This window comes from Marmota monax, unplaced genomic scaffold (assembly GCF_021218885.2).
Source record: "Marmota monax isolate L192 unplaced genomic scaffold, Marmota_monax_Labrador192_F-V1.1 WCK01_AAM20220418_F8-fsc00311, whole genome shotgun sequence".
Taxonomy (NCBI): domain Eukaryota; kingdom Metazoa; phylum Chordata; class Mammalia; order Rodentia; family Sciuridae; genus Marmota; species Marmota monax.
In genome coordinates this window covers 736,970-756,318 of record NW_026694601.1, presented here as the reverse complement: position 1 = coordinate 756,318, position 19,349 = coordinate 736,970, and the positions used below count along the sequence as shown (strand labels likewise).

At 39.2% G+C, this 19,349-nt stretch overlaps 1 protein-coding gene across 8 annotated transcripts in view; it reads left to right on the top strand.

The window, feature by feature from the left end:
- Positions 1 to 13,423, top strand: part of Specc1 (sperm antigen with calponin homology and coiled-coil domains 1) — a 287,982-nt gene extending 274,559 nt beyond the window's left edge. For all 8 annotated transcript variants that reach the window (XM_058572014.1, XM_058572018.1, XM_058572013.1 and 5 more), the window contains one exon: positions 9,927 to 13,423. In XM_058572014.1, the coding sequence (XP_058427997.1) occupies positions 9,927 to 10,016 (90 nt within the window). In that variant the 3' untranslated portion in view covers positions 10,017 to 13,423. The remainder of the gene's footprint in view (positions 1 to 9,926) is intronic.
- Positions 13,424 to 19,349: the final 5,926 nt, after the last annotated feature.

Sequence of the window (19,349 nt, the reverse complement as noted above, 5' to 3'; positions counted from 1 at the left end):
TTTAAAAGCTACACCTGCATCATTCAGAAAAGTAATGAAGAAGTTTATCTCCACCTTGGATGTTTTGTGGGAGGGAAAAAAAAAAAAATCTCTTGTAAGGAAAAAAAAGAGCCAGGTAACGTTTAGAGTCCAAATTTGTATCTGTGCTGTGCAAAGCCCTTGGCTTCTACTCTTTGATGCAGAAATCTCTTGGTAATACAATGGCTGCTAGAAATAGGCTCACAAGTCAGAATTCCGAATCATCCAGATCACTCTACCAACTAAGCCAGTCAGTAGGTACAACAAGCAAGAGGATTATCTACCAGAACTGGAGATTGATATTGAAAGACCTGTGCCACATGCAGTGGAGCAAGGCACTAAGCAACTCAGTAAGACCTGACTCTAAATAAAATACAAAATAGGGCTGGGGATGTGGTTTAGTGGTCGAGTGCCCCTGAGTTCAATCCTCGGTACAAAAAAAAAAAAAAAAACACAAAAATAATAATGAAGGACTTTACATTGACTACATTTAAATTTATTAAAAGAGACCCAAAAGGAGGAATAGAAACAATAAGGAAGGACCTTGATAGTATAAAAAAGAGTTTTGGAAAAGTAATCAGGTAAAGCTTCTACAAATGAAAATTTGGAATTAAAAAAACAATGACATGAGTTGCCAAACTGATTAGATACAGCAAAAGAAAGAACTACTGAACTAGAAAATAAATATAAGGAGATTGCTCAGAATATAAAACAATCAAAAATGGAAAATATAATAGGGGGCTTTTATCAGTATACATTCAGCTTCAAGAAATGGAAAACCCAACTAACAGTTGCTTGGAATCACAAAGAATTTTTTTTTATTTTAATGAGAAGTTCAAACGTATTTTCAGGTTTAGTTCACTGCTCAGTGTTTTAATAAAAGACCTGGAATGTCTCTTCACTGCACTCCACAATCTATCTGTTGGCTCTTTGTTCCCATATTTCTCTGTGGTTTAATGTGACTACCAAACTCCAGACATTATTCCCACCTGCAGGGAAGGGAGAAGAGGGAAGGAATAGAGCAGATCCTTCATATCTTTCTCCTTTGATAAGGAAAGCAAAAGGCTTCCTGGAGTCCCTCCAGTTCACTGTCAGTACTGTTACATGACCACCCTGACTGCAAGGGCTTTTAAGAGAGTCAACATATAACATTTTCCAGCCTCTTCAGAGGGAAGCCTACAAGAGAAAGAGAGGTTGGGAATGACTGTTAAGTTAACCAGCTAGTACTGTCTGTCACAGAGTTTAAGAGACCTAGAAGATTGAAGCAGTCTATTTCCATGTCCCATGTCCAGTGGAATTCCTGAAACAGAGGATAAAAATAATGGAATAGCTGGGTGCAATGGTGCATGCCTATAATCCCAGCAGTTTGGGAGGCTAAAGCAGAAGGATCACAAGTTCAAAGCCAGCCTCAGCAACAGCAAGGTGCTAAGCTACTCATTGAGACACTGTCTGTAAATAAAATACAAAATAGCGCTGGTGATGTGGCACAGTGGTTGGGTGCCCCTGAGTTCAACCTCTGGTACCCCCAAAAATAATAATGGAATAGAGACAATATTTGAATATTGAGTACCTGAAAAATTTCCAGAATGATGAAGACAAGAGCCCATGATTCTTAATGAGTCTCAATCAGGATGAATAAAATAAAATATTGTAATGAAACTACAGTAAATGCAAAGACAAGCCTGATCACCTATAAAAAGATCCAGCTAACAAGTAATAAGAAACAAACCGGGCTGGGGATGTGGCTCAAGTGGTAGCGCGCTCGCCTGGCGTGCGTGCGGCCCGGGTTCCATCCTCAGCACCACATGCAAACAAAGATGTTGTGTCCGCCTAAAACTAAAATAAATAAATAAATATTTTTGGGCTGGGGATGTGGCTCAAGCAGTAGCGCGCTCGCCTGGCATGCGTGCGGCCCGGGTTCGATCCTCAGCACCACATACAAACAAAGATGTTGTATCCGCCGAAAACTAGAAAATAAATATTAAAAAAAAATTTAAAAAAAAAAAAAAAGAAACAAACCACTGAAAATTATTAAATTCAAGGGGCTGGGTTGTGGCTCAGTGGTAGGGCACTTACTTACTAGGTTTGGTTCTCAGCACAACATATAAATAAATAAAGGTTCATCAAAACTCAAAAAGTAGGGCTGGAGCTGGGGCTCAGTGGCACAGCACTTGCCTAGCATGTATGAGGCACTGGATTCAATCCTCAGCACCCCAGAAAAATAAACAAATAAAATAAAGGTAGTCTTTCCATCTACAATTACAAAAAAAAATTTTTTTAAAAACAACTTTTTAAAAAAAAAAGTAAAATAATCAAAGTCTAGAATATACAACTCACAGAACAGGATCATGAATCGCCACTAACTGTTTAAGATGTTCAATTTCATTCATGATTCTAAGCTGTAAAAATAGCGGGATACAATTTCATAACCCTTGGAAGACAGGAGGAATCCAAAAAATGAAAAAGCACAAGTACACCTATCATAGAAATCTTAGTAATATGAACAATGTTATACCACAAATTGGAAACAGAAGTTTCCAAAGAAATACCAAAATATTTCTAAAAATACTAAATCCAAATATTTCTCTAGAACCTATTCAAAAATAGAATTTTAACCATTAAAGAAATTGAATGCATACTTTAAAATGTAGTTATAGACACACAAACAAGAGTCTAAGTGAGCCCAAATTCTTTTAAACAAAGGGTTTAAAACAAATATCCCTATTATGTATATTTAAGTCCAGAGAAATTAAAAAGGGAGTAAGGGGCCCTACACATCTAACCATGATGAAGTCAGAGGAATCTGATTTATACTGTGTGGAAATAGTGGGACAACCAACAAGTACAAACAGTTTACATAAGGACCAGAAATGATAAGAACTTGTTAGGAAATTATATTATACAAAGAATATTTTTTTCTTTCTAGTATTATAGTAATATTTGCTTCTTTTTAAATTTGCTATTTTTTCTTAATTTTCATCTAAGGCATTGTAGAAGTTAGTGACCTGGGACATAAATGAGATAATTTTGTTGACCTGATTGTTGGAGCCAACAATTTCATTTGTGTAGACAGTTGCAAGTGGCTGCTGACATGAAAACTAATCCTGAAAGCATTCAGGAATGTTTGTAAGCAATGTAACCAGTTTATACAGCAAAGTAGAAATTTCTTACATTCTTAAATTTGATTTTAAATATCTTATTGGTGATAGAGACTGAGCCCAGGCCCTTGAGCATAGACACCTATCCTACCACCGAGCTACACTCACAGCCTCTACTTTCCAGTATCTTGAAACGGACTGAAAAGCCATGTATTGAGTTATACTCGACACGATTACCACAGTCCCAGCGCAGAAGCCCGACTCTAGGGGTCCCAACAGATTAGATTTAGCCACTCATCCCCCACTCAAAAAAAACAAAACAGGTAGAGGAGTCAGTGGTGAAACAAGAAGAGAACTTCAATTTCAGTGCAGCCACACTGGGAAGACAGATCTTAGGGTTGTCTTTGGGGAATCAGGAGCTACCTTGAGGTTATATAGCTGTGAGAGAACAAAGGCAATCCCAGTTAGGTCATAATCTGGTTGATCATTATCTTGGGCCTGGTCATCCAGAATCTTATTAGTCTCAAGGAAATTGCCACTACTTAGGGAACAGTCTCCATTTAGTTCTCAGAATGTTTATCAGCCCCTGCGATCCTGGAATTTAAAATACACTGAGGTTTCGAAAGAGCAACTCAGAAAAGGAAAGATCCGGGAGAAGCAAAATGGAGTCAGGTTAATAATGAGATGCTCCTTCAACACTTTTAAAACTACACCCAATCAGAAGTGACAATCATAATTAACCCCATCTTTGATTAAGTTCTATTAAGATTATGCAGGAAAAATTTCCATGTATACTTACATATTTAAGTACAGCTAGGTTTCTGGGTATAGCAGATTAACAAGGATAAGATCTTTAAAAAGTGAAGTTCTACAGTGTCTCCCAAATTTTAGACAGCATTCCTCCCCAGCCACTGTGTAATGAGAGAGATTTATCTTGCCACATCACACGGGTGAGCAACTCCTTACAGAAAGCATTGGGTAAGAGAGGATATATGGCATCATTGTCATTATCACAGGACAACCGTAATGTGTCCTCAGGGCTGATGTGTCTGTGGCTTGGTGGGGGGACACTGTTTCATTGTTCATTTAGCCCATGAGGGCTTTTGCTCACCAAGTGAGCTGGAGCAGCCAACAGGATAGTCACACAGTGTTCCTCGGGGCCCCAATGGAATAATGTCATTACAACTCAGGATTTTAAATATATGTTAGGCATGACTGAGCCTACTCTGGTGTAAACTTTATGTGTGCTTCAATAGTTACCTTGAGCTTAATTAGGCTTGCGCGCGCGCGCGCGCGCACACACACATGCACACACACATTTTTCTCCTATTTACTATATATCACACACATAGGATTTTTCCATATATTGACCCTCCTGAACCCTCACAGAAGTCCTGTGAGGTAGATACATGATGCAGGTGGGACAGGGGCACATGCAGTTAATAAAAAAGATCACTTGGCTAATGAGTATCAGAGGCAAGAATCCGAGCCAGGCAGGCAGACTCTAGAGCCAATGCCCATCACCACTGGGTAACACTGCTTCTATGACAGCCCTGTCTACCTTCTGGGCTCTTAAAGCACAATTTATTCATAGTTTGATATCCCCATGCCCTATTATATGATGATTCATCTGATTATATGGCATATTTCCATTCCCTCCACCCCCACAAGGTTATAATCTCCCAAGAGCAAGAAGCCTTACTTTTTTTCCAACTGTCTTTTTAAACATTTAGTATAATCATCTAAGTCAATAAATGATATTGATTTTATTTTATTGTGGTAAAATACACATAAGCTTTACCATTTTAGCCATTTTTAAGTGGTGTTAAGTATATTCACATCCCCTCCATCTCTTTTTATCTTATAAAATTAAAATCCTGTGCCTATTAAACATTGACTCCTCATTCTTTCATCCCCAGCCAGGCAAACACCATTCTGTTTTCTGTCTCTATGAATTTACCTATTTCAGGTACCTTATATAAGTGGTATTTGTCATACATAATCTTTGGTCATACAGTATTTGTCCTTCCAGGTGATTTACTTAACATAGTATAATGTTCTCAGCGTTTATCCATGTTTAGCATATGTTCAGATTTCCTTCCTTTTAAAGGCTGAATAGTATCCCAATTTTATGTCTATTCCACACCTTTGCTCATCCATTCATCCTTTGGACTCTGGGGATGCTTCCAGATTTAGCTGTTGTGAATAGTACTTGCATGAACATGGGCATACACATGACTTGCCTTTGTTATTAACTAAGTTAAAAGGTTCTTAGAACAATTCCAGGTTATAGATTGTAATTAACAACTATGTGTTATTAAGTGAATAACATAGGAAACTTTAGTACATTTCTGATGTTAATTATAAGCTCATTAACACCAAAGTATTGAGGAAAATCATAGTCATTATTTTTTAAATCAAATTCATTTTCATCCTGGCTGGAACTTTTTTCTCTTCCATTTTATTTGTCTTTAGCATTCCATGAATTAGATTCTTTTTTTATATATTTATTTTTTAGTTGTAGTTGGACACAGTACTTTTACTTCACTTATTTATTTTTATGTGGTGTTGAGGATCGAACCCAGGGTCTCGCATGTCCGAGGCGAGAGTTCTACCGCTGAGCCACAACCCCAGCCCAGAATTAGATTCTTATTCCATGGGAAACCATACATAGTATCCACCTCATTGAAGAATCATTTCTTTGTATTAGCACTGGTATTGCAATTGTAAAGGGTACTTAATCTCTGTATCTTAAAATCAGAATCAGCTTCATATGAATAGTAGTTTTCTTCTTGCCAGATTAGTGTTGCAAAAGATTCTGAAAGACACAAATGACAACCTGTCAAGGCGGATTGTGAAAGGGAAGGGGCCTGTTCTTAATCTGGTTGGTCATTATACATAATATTTGCTTCATAATAACCCATTAAATCATAAATTAATATTTTATATTAATCAGAATGAAAATTATTATTTAAAAGCAATTATAAACATCTAGAGGGATTCTGCAGTCGTTTTGCTTCACAAGTTTCTTTAGATTTTTGTATCATTAGTTGAAAAAAAAATCCAGTTAAAATCTCTTGGTGGGGGGGACTTCTTTGATCCTATATCATGAGGTCTGGCTTTTGTAAGACAGATGGCTTCAAACCCTAACTTTGGATCATGTTCAAAAAAAGACCATAGGTCCATTAGATGGCCAAATGAGTATAACTGTATGTTTCCTGGCAAAACAAACAAAAAATCTCATATGTCACTTTCTCTGATTATCCACTTGGGGCTTTATTATCTAGATACTATCACAGAGATGCAGGAATTTCACTAAATTCACCTTTTCTCTTAAGTGAATAGGGCTAGCCAATGCCTTTAGCACAAATTCCTCTGAGAAGGCCTGCGTCAACATTAAGTCAGGGGCTATGGGATCCTCTTCTAGGTTGAATGCTACCTGGACACCCTCCCCATTATATATTAGGCAGGAGGATCTCGGATTCAAAGCCAGCCTCAGCAACAGTGAGGCTCTAAGCAACTCAGGGAGACCCTGTCTCTAAATAAAATACAAAATAAAGCTGGGGATGTGGCTCAGTGGTTGAGTGCTCCTGAGTTCAATCCCTGTACCCGCCACCCAACCAAAAAAAAATATTGCCCCTAGTTTTCATCCTGCTGTCAAGCACTGCCCCACAACCCCAGCCCTGTTCACCCTGGCATCCACTTGCTGCTTTCTTGTATGTTTGCTTGTCTGGAAAATTATTGGGCAAATTAATACCTTCGGTATTGCAAATTAAATGCAAGGGCACTCTACCCCTGAGTGACATCCCAAGCCTTTTTTTTTGGGGGGGGGTGAGGGGTACTGGGGATTGAACTCAGGGGCACTCAACCACTGAGCCACATCCCCAATCCTATTTTGTATTTTCTTTAGAGACAGGGTCTTGCTGAGTTGCTTAGCGCCTCCTGATCCTCCTGTCTCAGCCTCCCTAGCTGCTGAGATTACAGGTGTGCACCATCACATCCAGCCCCAGCCTTTTATTTTAAAGCTTTTTAAAACTGGTTGCTAAATTGCCCAGACTGGCCTTGAACTTGCAATCCTTTGATCACTAAGATTATGGTCTCACAGCACCACGCCCAGCTGTTTTTATTTAGTTGTAAAAAGTAAGTTGAAAAGAGGTGTTTTTTTTTTTGTTTTTGTTTTTGTTTTTTTTGCTCCTGTATCCTCACCAACTTTTGGTACTTCCATGTTTTTAGATTTTAGCCATTCTAAAAGGTATAGGGGTGTACCTTGCCAAGTATATAACGCCTATAATTCCAGCTACTTGGGAGGCTGAGTCAGGATTACAAATTCAAGGCCAGCTTCAGCAACTTAGTCACCTTATCTCAAAAAATAAAAAGGGCTGGGAATGTAGCTCAGTGATAGAGCACCCCTGGGTTCATTCCCCAGTATAGGGTGGGATGGTAGGGGATTATCTTGTTTTAATTGGCATTTCTCGACTGGCAAATTATGTTGAGCTTTTTTCCATATGCTATTTATTGGCCACATATCTTCTTTGGTCTAGTGTCTATTCAAATCTTTTGCCCATTTCTTTTTTTTTTTTAAAATATTTATTTATTTATTTAGTTTTCAGCAGACACAACATCTTTGTTTGTATGTGGTGCTGAGGATCGAACCCGGGCCGCACACATGCCAGGCGAGCTTGCTACCGCTTGAGCCACATCCCCAGCCCTCTTTTGCCCATTTCTAAATCAGATTGCTTTCTTATTATTGGATTTAAATTTTTTAAAAAAATATTTATTTTTTAGTTGTAGTTGGACACAATACTTTATTTATTTTTATGTGGTGCTGAGGATCAAACCCAGGGCCTCGCACATGCTAGGGGAGCGCTCTACCCCTGAGCCACAGCCCCAGCCCTAAAATTTTTTAATATTCTGTATAAAAGTCCTTTATCATAAGTGATTTTTAGCTATTTTTTCCCACTCTGTAACTTTTAAAAAATATTTTATTAGTTATTAATGGACCTTTATTTATTTGTTTATATGCAGTGCTGAGAATCAAACCCAGTGCCTCCCACATGCAAGGCAAGCGCTCTACCACTGAGCTACAACCCCAGCCACACACTCTGTAACTTTTAATTCTCTTAACACTCTCTTTCTCAGAGCAGTTTTTAATTTTTATTTTATTTATTTTATTTTTTTAAATATTTTTTAGATGTTGATGGACCTTTATTTTATTCATTTATTTATATTCGGTGCTGAGAATCGAACCCAGGGCCTCACACATGCTAGGCAAGTGCTCTACCACTGAGCCACAACCCCAGCCCAAGGTTTTAATTTTTATAAAGTCCCATTTATTGATCTTGTTTTTTCTTTCTTGATCATGTTCTTGGTTTTTTTCTGGTACTGGGGATTGAACTCAGGGATACTTTCACCTCTGAGTTACATCTCCAGCCCCTTTATTTTTAAGACAAAGTCTCACTAAGTTGCCAAGGCTGGCCTCAAACTTGTGATTCTCCTGCCTCTCAGCCTCTGGAGCAGCTGGGATTTTACAGTCATGCTCCACCATGCCCAGATGGAAAGAGACTTTTTGATCCTTATAATCTGGGGAAATTTTGTTCTTTCTTTTAAAATTATTCTAGGCATATCTGTGTAGATTGTTCCACTTACTCCTTTTTGACCCCTTCTCAATGAATAATGAATGATACACTGATAATTTTAGCATAACCAGGAAGCAAAGAAGGAAGCAAAATATATTTAGATGTTGTTGAATCAGAGGATAAATGGCTGGTTAACAACCTCAGCTAGTTGTGTCACCACCCAGGAACAGATGTACTCAGTTCAGCCTTATTTTTTCCATTGCATCTTTGTTTCTGGCTTTCCATCAAGGTTCTTTCCTATTGTTCTCCTGTGACCACAAAAGAATACAAATTCAGACCCAAAGTTAAATTATTAAACAAATCCAGTGGCACAAATTTTGAAAAAGCTCGACCTACTGCTCTGCAGAATGCCTAGTCCTCTTCCCTGTCACTTTATAGCCTCTGTATTAGCTTGTGCATTGAAAAGTTAGCAAAAATAAATAAATGAAATTTTTAAAATAAGAGGAAGAGGTTAGCAAAAGTAAATATGTAAATGCAAGAAATTTACTAAATTAATGCAATAAACAACAACAACAAAAACTCACACATTAAATGATATGACTTAATGTTAGCAAAATAAGTGTTTATATTGGCTCAACTCTGTTCTTTGGAATTTCTCTTAAGTAATTCAATGGAAGGAAACAGTCCTGCACAGAGATGTTCATTGTGAACTCTGGAACAGTGAAGAAGTGAACATAAACTACATGTCTTGTCAACCTTGGGCAGCAGTCCCCTTAGACAGGGTGTATCCAGCACAGTGGGAGCCAGCCAAACAACCCAGCAGCGTGGGGAATGGCATATGAAAAAGTCCATGAAGAAGCAGAGAGTACACTTAACATGAGCACTGCTATGGAACCCTGGAAGTCAGAGACTAATTTACTTATATGTGACTGTAATTAAGGAAAACAGAAATCATTTTCTGATAGCAAGTTTATGACTGAGATCATCTGTTTGCAGGTCTTTCTTAATGCTGTCATGTTTAACAACAAAAGCAACAAGAGGCCATGTCTTGCATCTTTTAAAAGGGAATAAATAGGATGAAAAGTCTTTTTTACCTTGGCACATTTAGCACTACATCGTTGTGTAGGTGGAGAGTTTTCAGGCAGTAAACGCCAAGATCTGGATATGAGTCCCTTAGTGGGAAGAGGTCTATGATGTTCCCCTTGTAACTTGTCCCCTTTCCTTTTCCCTGCAGGAGCTCAGTGAGATGTTGTACACTGACCGGCCTGACTGGCAGAGCGTGATGCAGTATGTAGCCCAGATCTACAAGTACTTTGAGACTTAAACCTCAGGGCCCAAAAGAATTAGCTGCCACCAACATTGGTTTGTCCTGGAAGTACCTGGTTGCCACCAATCTTGCTCTGCCCACTGTCCAGCCTCCTGGATTTCTAAGAAAGGCTCAAACCAAGTGAATCAACACTCAAAGAAGAAACTAGAGCTGGATTCTGCAGTGTCCCTATTGCAAATGCAAATGCATTTGGAGTATAAGTTGGGGAATCTTTGCTCTTCCATGGCAGGTTTCTAAAGAGGATGGCCTTCCTTCTTCCAAACCAAGATCCCACAGGCATATTTCTGTGAGAAAAAACCCAGGACGTCACCAATCCCACATGGTGACTTGATGCGTAATCTGCACAGAGATTCTTGAGGTACAACACCTCCAAACCAGTTTTTTTGTTTTTTGATTTTTGGGTTTTTTACTTAAAATCCCTGGCTTTTGCTTTCATAAAAACTGCCCTTGTCAACCACCCCACAAAACATAAAAAACAAAGAAACTTTTGCTTTGCTTCAAAGCAACCTTGGAAACACTTTGGCTCTGTAGAACTCAACTATTTGAGTCTTCAATATGCAAAGGAGCCTGCGGTGTCTTGCTGAAGGTCCCCTGAGGTGTCTCATAGCAGGAAGTGTGTACAGTGGACGGTTTACGGGCTGAAAGGGAAACCACAGTCATTGTCCACAGCATCTTCTATCCCATTTATTCACCTCCTATTCATACCCACGCACATTTGTCACACATGAAGAACTTGATAGTCACTTGTGTGTGTGCAATGTTGTGTATGTTGTGGTCTTTATGTTTTTGCACAAACAGGCTGAGAGTGTATGTCCCTCTGGATTCTGGATAGACAGCAAATCCAAACAGTATTCCAACTCCAGGCGACTTAGTCCTTGGGACTTCATACTGGGCCTTTTACATTTGCATGACAAAAAGAAGCTCTTGGGGGTGGGCTTTGATGGCTCCAATATAACTGAATGGAGGGAAATGCATTTCCCCTAATATCCTACTGGTTACCCTAGTAGAGGCAGGGACCTCCCAAGGTGCTCAGTCTAGGTATCCATCTGGTGGCTGGTCTTCTACTTGGACAAATAAATGTATTCTGTAGCAAATGAGGGGGCCCATTCACACAGGCAGTCAAGGTAGATGTGTAAATGTCCATGACTTGCTGTTTTAAGTGCCAAATAGCTGTTAGTACCCCTCTGACAAAGGATGTCTTTACATTAAGTCCCCCAGAATTACAACTACTGCCAAAATTCTTTAAAGTGAATCCTGATTGCTGATCTGAGCCGCTCATTCAGGGACAGGTTATGGAGTCCACTCCCTGTCTTGGGAGTGGTATGGGCTCTTTCCCCTCCTCCAGGTTAACTTTTCCCAGAGGTGTCTACTGGGTGAGGCCAGCCCTCATTCTCAAACTGTTGTGACCTCTATAGGGCTGGAGTTTCTGCCTTCCAGTCTGGTCTGTGGTTCTCAGCTGTGGCTCTGTATCCATATCCTCTGGGGAGCTTCTAGAAGCCACATGCCCAGCCTCCCTGGATCAGTGAGTCAGAATATCTGGAATGGGAGCAGAGATGTGTGGTGTGTCATTCCGAGGCCTCGGGGACTCGTTTTGTGACCCCACAGCCGTGCAGAAGTCAAGCTCCCAAGCAGTTGCTTGGGGACCAGCATTCATTATGGAACTAGCCCCTTGTTTTCGAATGGAAGCTTGGGATTCAGCTGTAACAGTTTTAACTTTCTCCTTCAGCTGAATGTGTTCAAATGAAAGTCCCTGCCTGTGCTGCTTCCTGCACCTGTGTTAACATCGAAGCTGACATTGTTGGCGCATCTTCATGATTCCCAAGCTTCTCCTTTGCCACCATCAAAGTGGAGAGACGTATATTCCAACTAGTCGGGTTGAGCTGTGGATGGTAGTGCCTAAACTGGGATTACCCCAGGGTTTTGTATGGGACAAGCAGTTGAGGTCTTGGGATTCACCGAGGGATGGTCAGCCTGATTGACACTCTGTTTGCAATGATGATGTGAAAAGGGCTTCAGAAGAGCTCTGGGCCAGGCAGAGCTATGTGTAGTCGTGCCGTCTCCAGTAGGAGCCCACATTACCCATGACTGGCCACACTTATCCCTTCTTTGTCAGTAAAGAAGGAGGGGAAAACGTCCTGTGAAACAAACTGCCACGTGCAGTTTGTTCTTAAAATTCAAGGAGTTTCCCTTACTGTTGAAGAGGTGATCTGAGTGTGGAGGTGCAAGTTTTAGGACCGTTCAGAGCACAAAACTGACGGTGAAAAACTGGTAAACTAAGAAAATTAAGTAGCATTTCTTATGTTTTCTCTAGTTCTCAGCAAATTGTACCATTTCCAGTTGTCTGTCTTGAGGATTTTAGAGACCATCATAGCCATGATTCTTCCGTCTCCCCCGCAGCTGGTACTTAATTTAAAATTATTTGGTGGTTCTGCAGAAAAAAAATTTAATGTATGATTTTTACATAAAAGCTGCAAAATACAAGATCCTGAGAAGTTATTTAAGATACAAAGAGAAGTTGGCAGTTCTCTGCACTGAGGAGTTGCCTCCTGGATTGCTTCTCAGCTGACTGGTGTTCCCCAGGACAGCATTGTGAGGAACCTGCCTCCTAGGCCCTTCACACCTCAGAAACAATGTTGGTCTTCCGTTTTTTGTCCTTTGTTCTGTTGTTGATGGGCAGCTCTTGTAGAAATCATCCAAAGTAAATGCTATGGGTGGAAGACAAAAATGTCCTGCTGAGCATGGTGGCAGCCACCAGTAGTCCCAGCTACTTGGGAGGCCAAGACAGGAGGATAACTTGAGTCCCAAGGTTTGAGGCCAGCCTGGACAATATAACAACATAGCAAGATGCCATCTCAAAAAAAAAAAAATTATCAGAGTGATTAGCCATCTCATGAGAACAGAGAGCTGTTGTGTTCTCCTCCCCACCACCGACAAATGTCAGTTCTCAATCTCTGCCTTCCCTCTTCCCCATGGAGGGGTGGATGTGTCACTGGCCTGTGGAGATGGTGAACTCTCTTCCTTAGAGACAAGCCCACCTACCAAACCCAGAAGTTAGTTCTTACCATTCCACATTTTGAGGGCCATTTTGAGAAGCAGTAGAACATACAACCTCTCAGCCTTTTTAAAAAATATTTTTAATACTTTTTGCCCTTGCTCACTGGCCATTTCAGTCCTCTGACCCAGGTTGGAGTTTTGCTGAACCCATAACATCCTGTGTAGTTCACTGATTTTTAACTGCATTAGTTGAGGACACTTGATACGTCCATGGCCCAGTTTCTACAAAGAGCACATTAGATCGAACCAAGCACTGTCAGGACATGACATGCTAACATAGATGTATTAACCTGAAAGTGTAAGATGTGTGACTGTAATATTTCTAATAAATATATTTTGTTTCTGTCCGATTATTTTTCCCCAGTGACATTCATCATTAGCATGCTTTCAAACCACCAAGCTTACATTGAGTCTGCTTTCAAACAGCATCCTATGTACATGTTCCTCATGGGTCACGGCCCTCACTGCAATTTCCAGGAATTCTGAGAACTTAACACAAGGGACTAGAGGCCAGAGGGCTCCTCCGCTTCCTCCCCTCCACGGTTGTCTTGCTGTAATACGGGTTCTTGTGAAGATCACCCTTCAAGACCCTTCCTGGATGCTGCCAGGCTGTGCAGAGGTGCACAGGATGTGTTTAGTGTTAAACGTGTGACCAAATGCCAACCAAGGCCCAGGAAACTATATACAAGGGGTGCTAAATGGGAGGGTTGTGCCAAGATTGAAACAAAGTGGATATAAATTTTAAATGACACAGGATGCCAGTGTCTGCTGACACCAAGGCACTGTGTGTGTCAGATTCTGGGGGTTTAAGTTCTAATAACATGATTTTTTGGAGACACATTCAAACCATAGCAACAGTAGGGGGGAAATCCCCAACCCAGGAAGATCCATGAAGTGGTCATATTAAATGAGGGATCAGGGCTGGGGTTGTGGCTCAGTGGTAGAGCACTGGCCTAGCACATGCAAGGTTCGATCCTCAGCACCACATAAAAATAAAGGTATTGTGTCCAACTACAACTAAAAAATATTTTTAAAAAAAATTGAGGCATCAGGTAGGAGGATTCTAACAAGGTCTGTTACACACAATGCTCAATGTGGTCTCTGCTTTCTGGAGGACTGAACAATTCCTGGGGAATCTACTTATCCTATGCCTCATCAGCCCATAGAGGGCTTGCCTTTCTCATGTGAGAAGGGCTGGGATTCTTGGGCTGTTTAGTTATACTTCATCTGAGCCCCTTGAGGGTGGAGTTTGCTCGGAATACCTCAACCAGATAAGCAGCAGTTGCTATTGTTGTATAAATAATTTTTTATTAATTATGGGAACCATCCAGCTGCCAATTGCCCTCATTCCAACTTGGAATTCACCATGGAACTCCCGGAAAGAAACATCTCCACATCCAGCTGGCGTTCAGGGCTGTGGTCAGTCTTGTGAACAATTGTTGGCAGCATTCTCCAGAAGTGGGAAAGACCCTGGGGAGAAATTTGAAACCTGACCTCCCTAAGCCTTTCATTGTTTCCTTTTTTTCTTTGCTGGTTTTATTTCTAGTATCATGAATGAAACGATACAGTATGTTTCCAAGTAGAATCTCCAAACTTCCCAGGCTCTTTAAATGAATGCAATCTAACTTAACTCACCGCCCTACCAAAACTTCAGTGCGACTTTTTTAGATTATGAAACATATGTCATAAAAAGATATGGTGGGGTGGAATGGCAATTGCTGAGTGCTGGAAACACACTGATGTAAAATCTCCAGACCGACTGGCACCCAGCCAAGAGACTGGAGCACACCTAAGCCTGCACCCCGCCTCCAGGAGTTCCACCTGCACAACTAACCCTTACCCTAGCAACCCCACCCATGTGGAGAGTGGAGCCAGCATCCTACCCCAGACAACTCCACCTAACTACTGAGAAGGAGAACTAAGAAAGTTTTGAGTTCCAATGGAAACAATTTTTCTTTGAGATCGATCTTGATATCTCTCCCTCCCTCCCTCCCTCCCTCTCCCTCTCTCTCTCTCTCTCTCTCTCTCTCTCTCTCTCTCTCTCTTTTTCCTCTCACATGTCTACCATTTTTTAAGCCAAGTATTTTTTATGCATTGGTTCATTGAAGCCTGGAATGTATGGATAGTATATTGCTTAGCAAGTATGAGTTTTGTTTGTGTGTGTGTGTGTGTTTTAATTTTTAATTTAAAATTTTTTTTTACTTTATATATATTTTTCCTGTTATCTGTTTCCCTGGATTCTCTTTCTCTCTTTTCTCCTGCTAAAGCCAACCTCTATTAATCCCTCTTTCACTCTTCCTATAATTTTTAAATATATTTTTTAGTTGTTGATGGGCCTTTATTTTCTTCATTTATTTATATGTGGTGCTGAGAATTGAACCCAGGGCCTCCCACATGCTGGGCAAGTGCTCTATCACTGAGCTACAGCCCCAGCCCTTCCTATAATTTTTTACTTTTATCTTATCTTTTCTCTTCCTTCCTCATAAACATCACATCCTATACCACTCTGTTCTCTCTTTGTCCACCATTTGAAATTGTAAACTCTTTTGCAAATTTACTGTTTGTATTGTAGGCAGTAATTGAAAACATCATTTCTGTTTATTCCAACAAAACAAAAACGGTAGATGTCTTAGTAGAGCTACTTGGTTTAAGGCTGTGTATTATTTTCATTGGGCTGTTTTTTGTTTGTTTGTTTTTTTCTTCCCCTTAAAGGCGAGGTACTGAAAACCTTCAGGGACACTGTAAGTCTACAGGGTAGAAACTGTACTGCCTCAGATCCACACAGCTAGCTGGGAAGACACACAAACAGCATGAAAAACAAGGGAACAAATCACTCCAAACAAACCAAGATTCTCCAATAATAGAATCCATTAACAATATGGTAGACGAAATGTCAGAGGAGTTTAAAATGTACAGAGTTAAGAGGCTCTGGCTGTGGCTCAGTGGTAGAGCACTTGCTTGGCATGTGTAAGGCCCTGGGTTCGATTCTCAGCACCACATACAAATAAATAAAATAAAGGTATGGTATCCAATTATATATATATATATATATATATATATATATATATATATATATATATATATAAAATGTGCATAGTTAAACTGAGCGATGTAAAAGCAATGTAAGGAATGAAATCAGATAAAATTCAGGAGGTGAAAGATCACTTTAATAAAGAGATTCTGGGGGCTGGGGATGTGGCTGAAGCGGTAACGCGCTCGCCTGGCATGCGTGCGGCCCGGGTTGGATCCTCAGCACCACATACAAACAAAGATGTTGTGTCCGCCGAAAACTGAAAAATAAATATTAAAATTCTCTCTCTCTCTCTCTCTCTTTAAAAAATAAATAAAGAGATTCTGAAAAGAAATCAAGCAGAAATCCTCAAAATGAAGGAATCAATAAACCTAATTAAAAATTCAATGGGCTGGGGATGTGGCTCAAGCGGTAACGTGCATGCCTGGCATGCGTGTGGCCCGGGTTCAATCCTCAGCACCACATACAAACAAAGATGTTGTGTCTGCCGAAAAATAAACAATAAATATTAAAAAAAATTCTTTCTCTCTCTCTCTCTAAAAAAATCTAATTAAAAAAAAATTCAATGGGAAGTATCACCAACAGATAGACTACTTGGAAGACAGACTCTCAGGCAGTGAAGACAAAATATATAATCATGAAAATAAAAGTTGACCGTGGAGAGAAGATGTTAAGAAGCCATGAACAGAACTTCCAAGAAATAACAGATAACACAAAAAGACCAAATTTAAGATTTACCAGGATATATAAAAGCACAGAGATACAAACCAAAAGAATGCACAATCTTTTCAATGAAATAATATCAGAAAATTACCCAAACCTGGGGCCGGAGTCATGACTCAGTGGTAGAGCGCTTGCCTAGCATGAGTGAGGCATGGGGTTCATTTCTCAGCACTGCATATAAATAACTAAATAAATAAAGATCCATTGACAACTAAAAAAATTTTTTTTTAATTACCCAAACCTAAAGAATGAAATGGAAAAATCAAATATGAGAGGCTAAGAGGTCTTGGAATAATATATACCAAGCTCTGAAAGAAAATGGATGCAACCAAGAATTCTATATCCAGCAAAATTAAGCTTCAGATTTGAAGATGAAATTAAAAACTTTTATGATAAACAAAAGTTACAACTAGAAAGCCTGCACTACAGAACATTCTCAACAAAATATTCCGTGAAGATAAAATGAAAAGAAAAAGTGAAAAACAGCAAAGAGAAGAACTACACTGAAGGAATAACCCATCAAAGGAGAAACATTCAAATTAAAAACCAGGAATAAATCAAAATGACTGAGAATATAAATCATATCTCCATAGTAACCTTGAACATAAATGGCCTAAACTTGTCAATCAAAGACAAAGACTGGCAGATTGGATTCAAAAACAAGACCTAACAATATGCTGTCTCTAAGAGACTCACCTCACAGGAAAAGACATCCACAGACTGACGGTGAAAGAATTGGAAAAAACGTACCGTTCACATGGATCTTGTAAATAAGCAGGGGTTACTATCCTCACATCAGATAAAATGGAATTCAAGCAAAAGGTAATCAGAAGAGACAAGGACATTTCATCCTGCTTAAGGGAATTATACATCAATAAGACATAAAAATCATAAATATTTATGCCCCAAACAATGGATCATCTATATACCTCAAACAACCCATCTCAAATTCAAGAATCAGGCTGGGGATATAACTCAGTTGGTAGAGTGCTTGCTTTGCATACACGAGGCCCTGGGTTCTATCCCCAGCACCACACACACACAAAAAGTATCAAATAAATCACAACACAATAATACTGGGTGACTTTATCAAACCTCTCTGACCACTGGATAGATCCTCCAAACAAAAACTAAAGAAAGAAACTACAGAACAAAATAATACAACCAATAATTTAGACTTCACAGACATATATAGAGTATTTTATCCATCAATGAGTGAACACACTTAAAATAGACCATATCTTATGCCACAAAGCAACTCTTAGCAAATACAAAAAAAAAAAAAAAAAGAGATCATATGCTGCATTCTATCAGATCATAATGGAATGAAATTAGAAATCAATGATAAAAAATAGAATAGAGCTGGGTTTGTGGCTCAGTGATAGAGGCTTGCTTAGCAAGTATGAGTCACTGGGTTCAATTCTCAGCACCACATATAAATAAATGAACAAAATAAAGGTACTTCGATGTCTAAAAATTTTTTTTAAAAAAAATAGAAGCTACTCTTAACACCTGAAAATTAAATAGTATGCTATTGAATAAACACTGGATAGCAGAAAAAATCAGGGATGAAATTTTTTTAAAAATGCTCAGAAGTAAATGAGAATAGTGATACAACATATCAAAATCTGGGCCACTATAAGGGAGGTGCTAAGAAGAAAGTTCATTGCATTGAGGTCCTTCCTTAAAAGAACAGAAAGTTGGGCTGTGGCTGTGGCTCAGTGGTAGAGCACTTGCCTAGCATGTGTGAGGCACTGGGATGGATTCTCAACACTATGTATAAATAAATGAATAAAATAAAGATTCATCAACATCTTAAAAAAATAAAATAAAAAGAACAGAAAGTCAATAAATAAATAATCTAACATTACATCTCAAAGCCCTAGAAAAAGAATAAATCAACACCAAAAACAGTAGAAGACAGGAAATAATTAAATTCAAAATTGACAAAACAGGAGTAGGGTTGTGGCTCAGTGGTAGAGCACTTGCCAAACAGGTATGAGGCACTGGTTCAATCTTTAGCACCACATAAAAAAAAATTTAAAAAAAAAATAAATAAATGAAATAAAGGTATTGTGCCTATTTATAATTTTAAAAAAATATATGTTTAGCCAGGCATGGTGGCACATGCCTGAATCCTAGCAACTACCAACGTCTCCAGAGGCTGAGGCAGGAGGATCATGAGTTCAAAGCCAGCCTTAGCACCAGCAAGGCACTAAGCAACTTAGTGAGACCCTGTCTCTAAATAAAATAGGAAATAGGACTGGGGATGTGGCTCAATGGTTGAGTGTCCCTGAGTTCAATCTCTGGTACCCCTCATATATATATATATATATATATATATATATATATATATATATATGCGTGTGTGTGTGTGTGTGTGTAAAACAAAACACACACATGTTTATGACAAAACAAAAAGTTGTTTCTTTGAAAAAATAAATAAAATTGATAAACCCTTAGCCGTGCTAAGAGAGAGTAAACTCAAATTACTAAAATTCATGATGAAAAAGGAAATATCA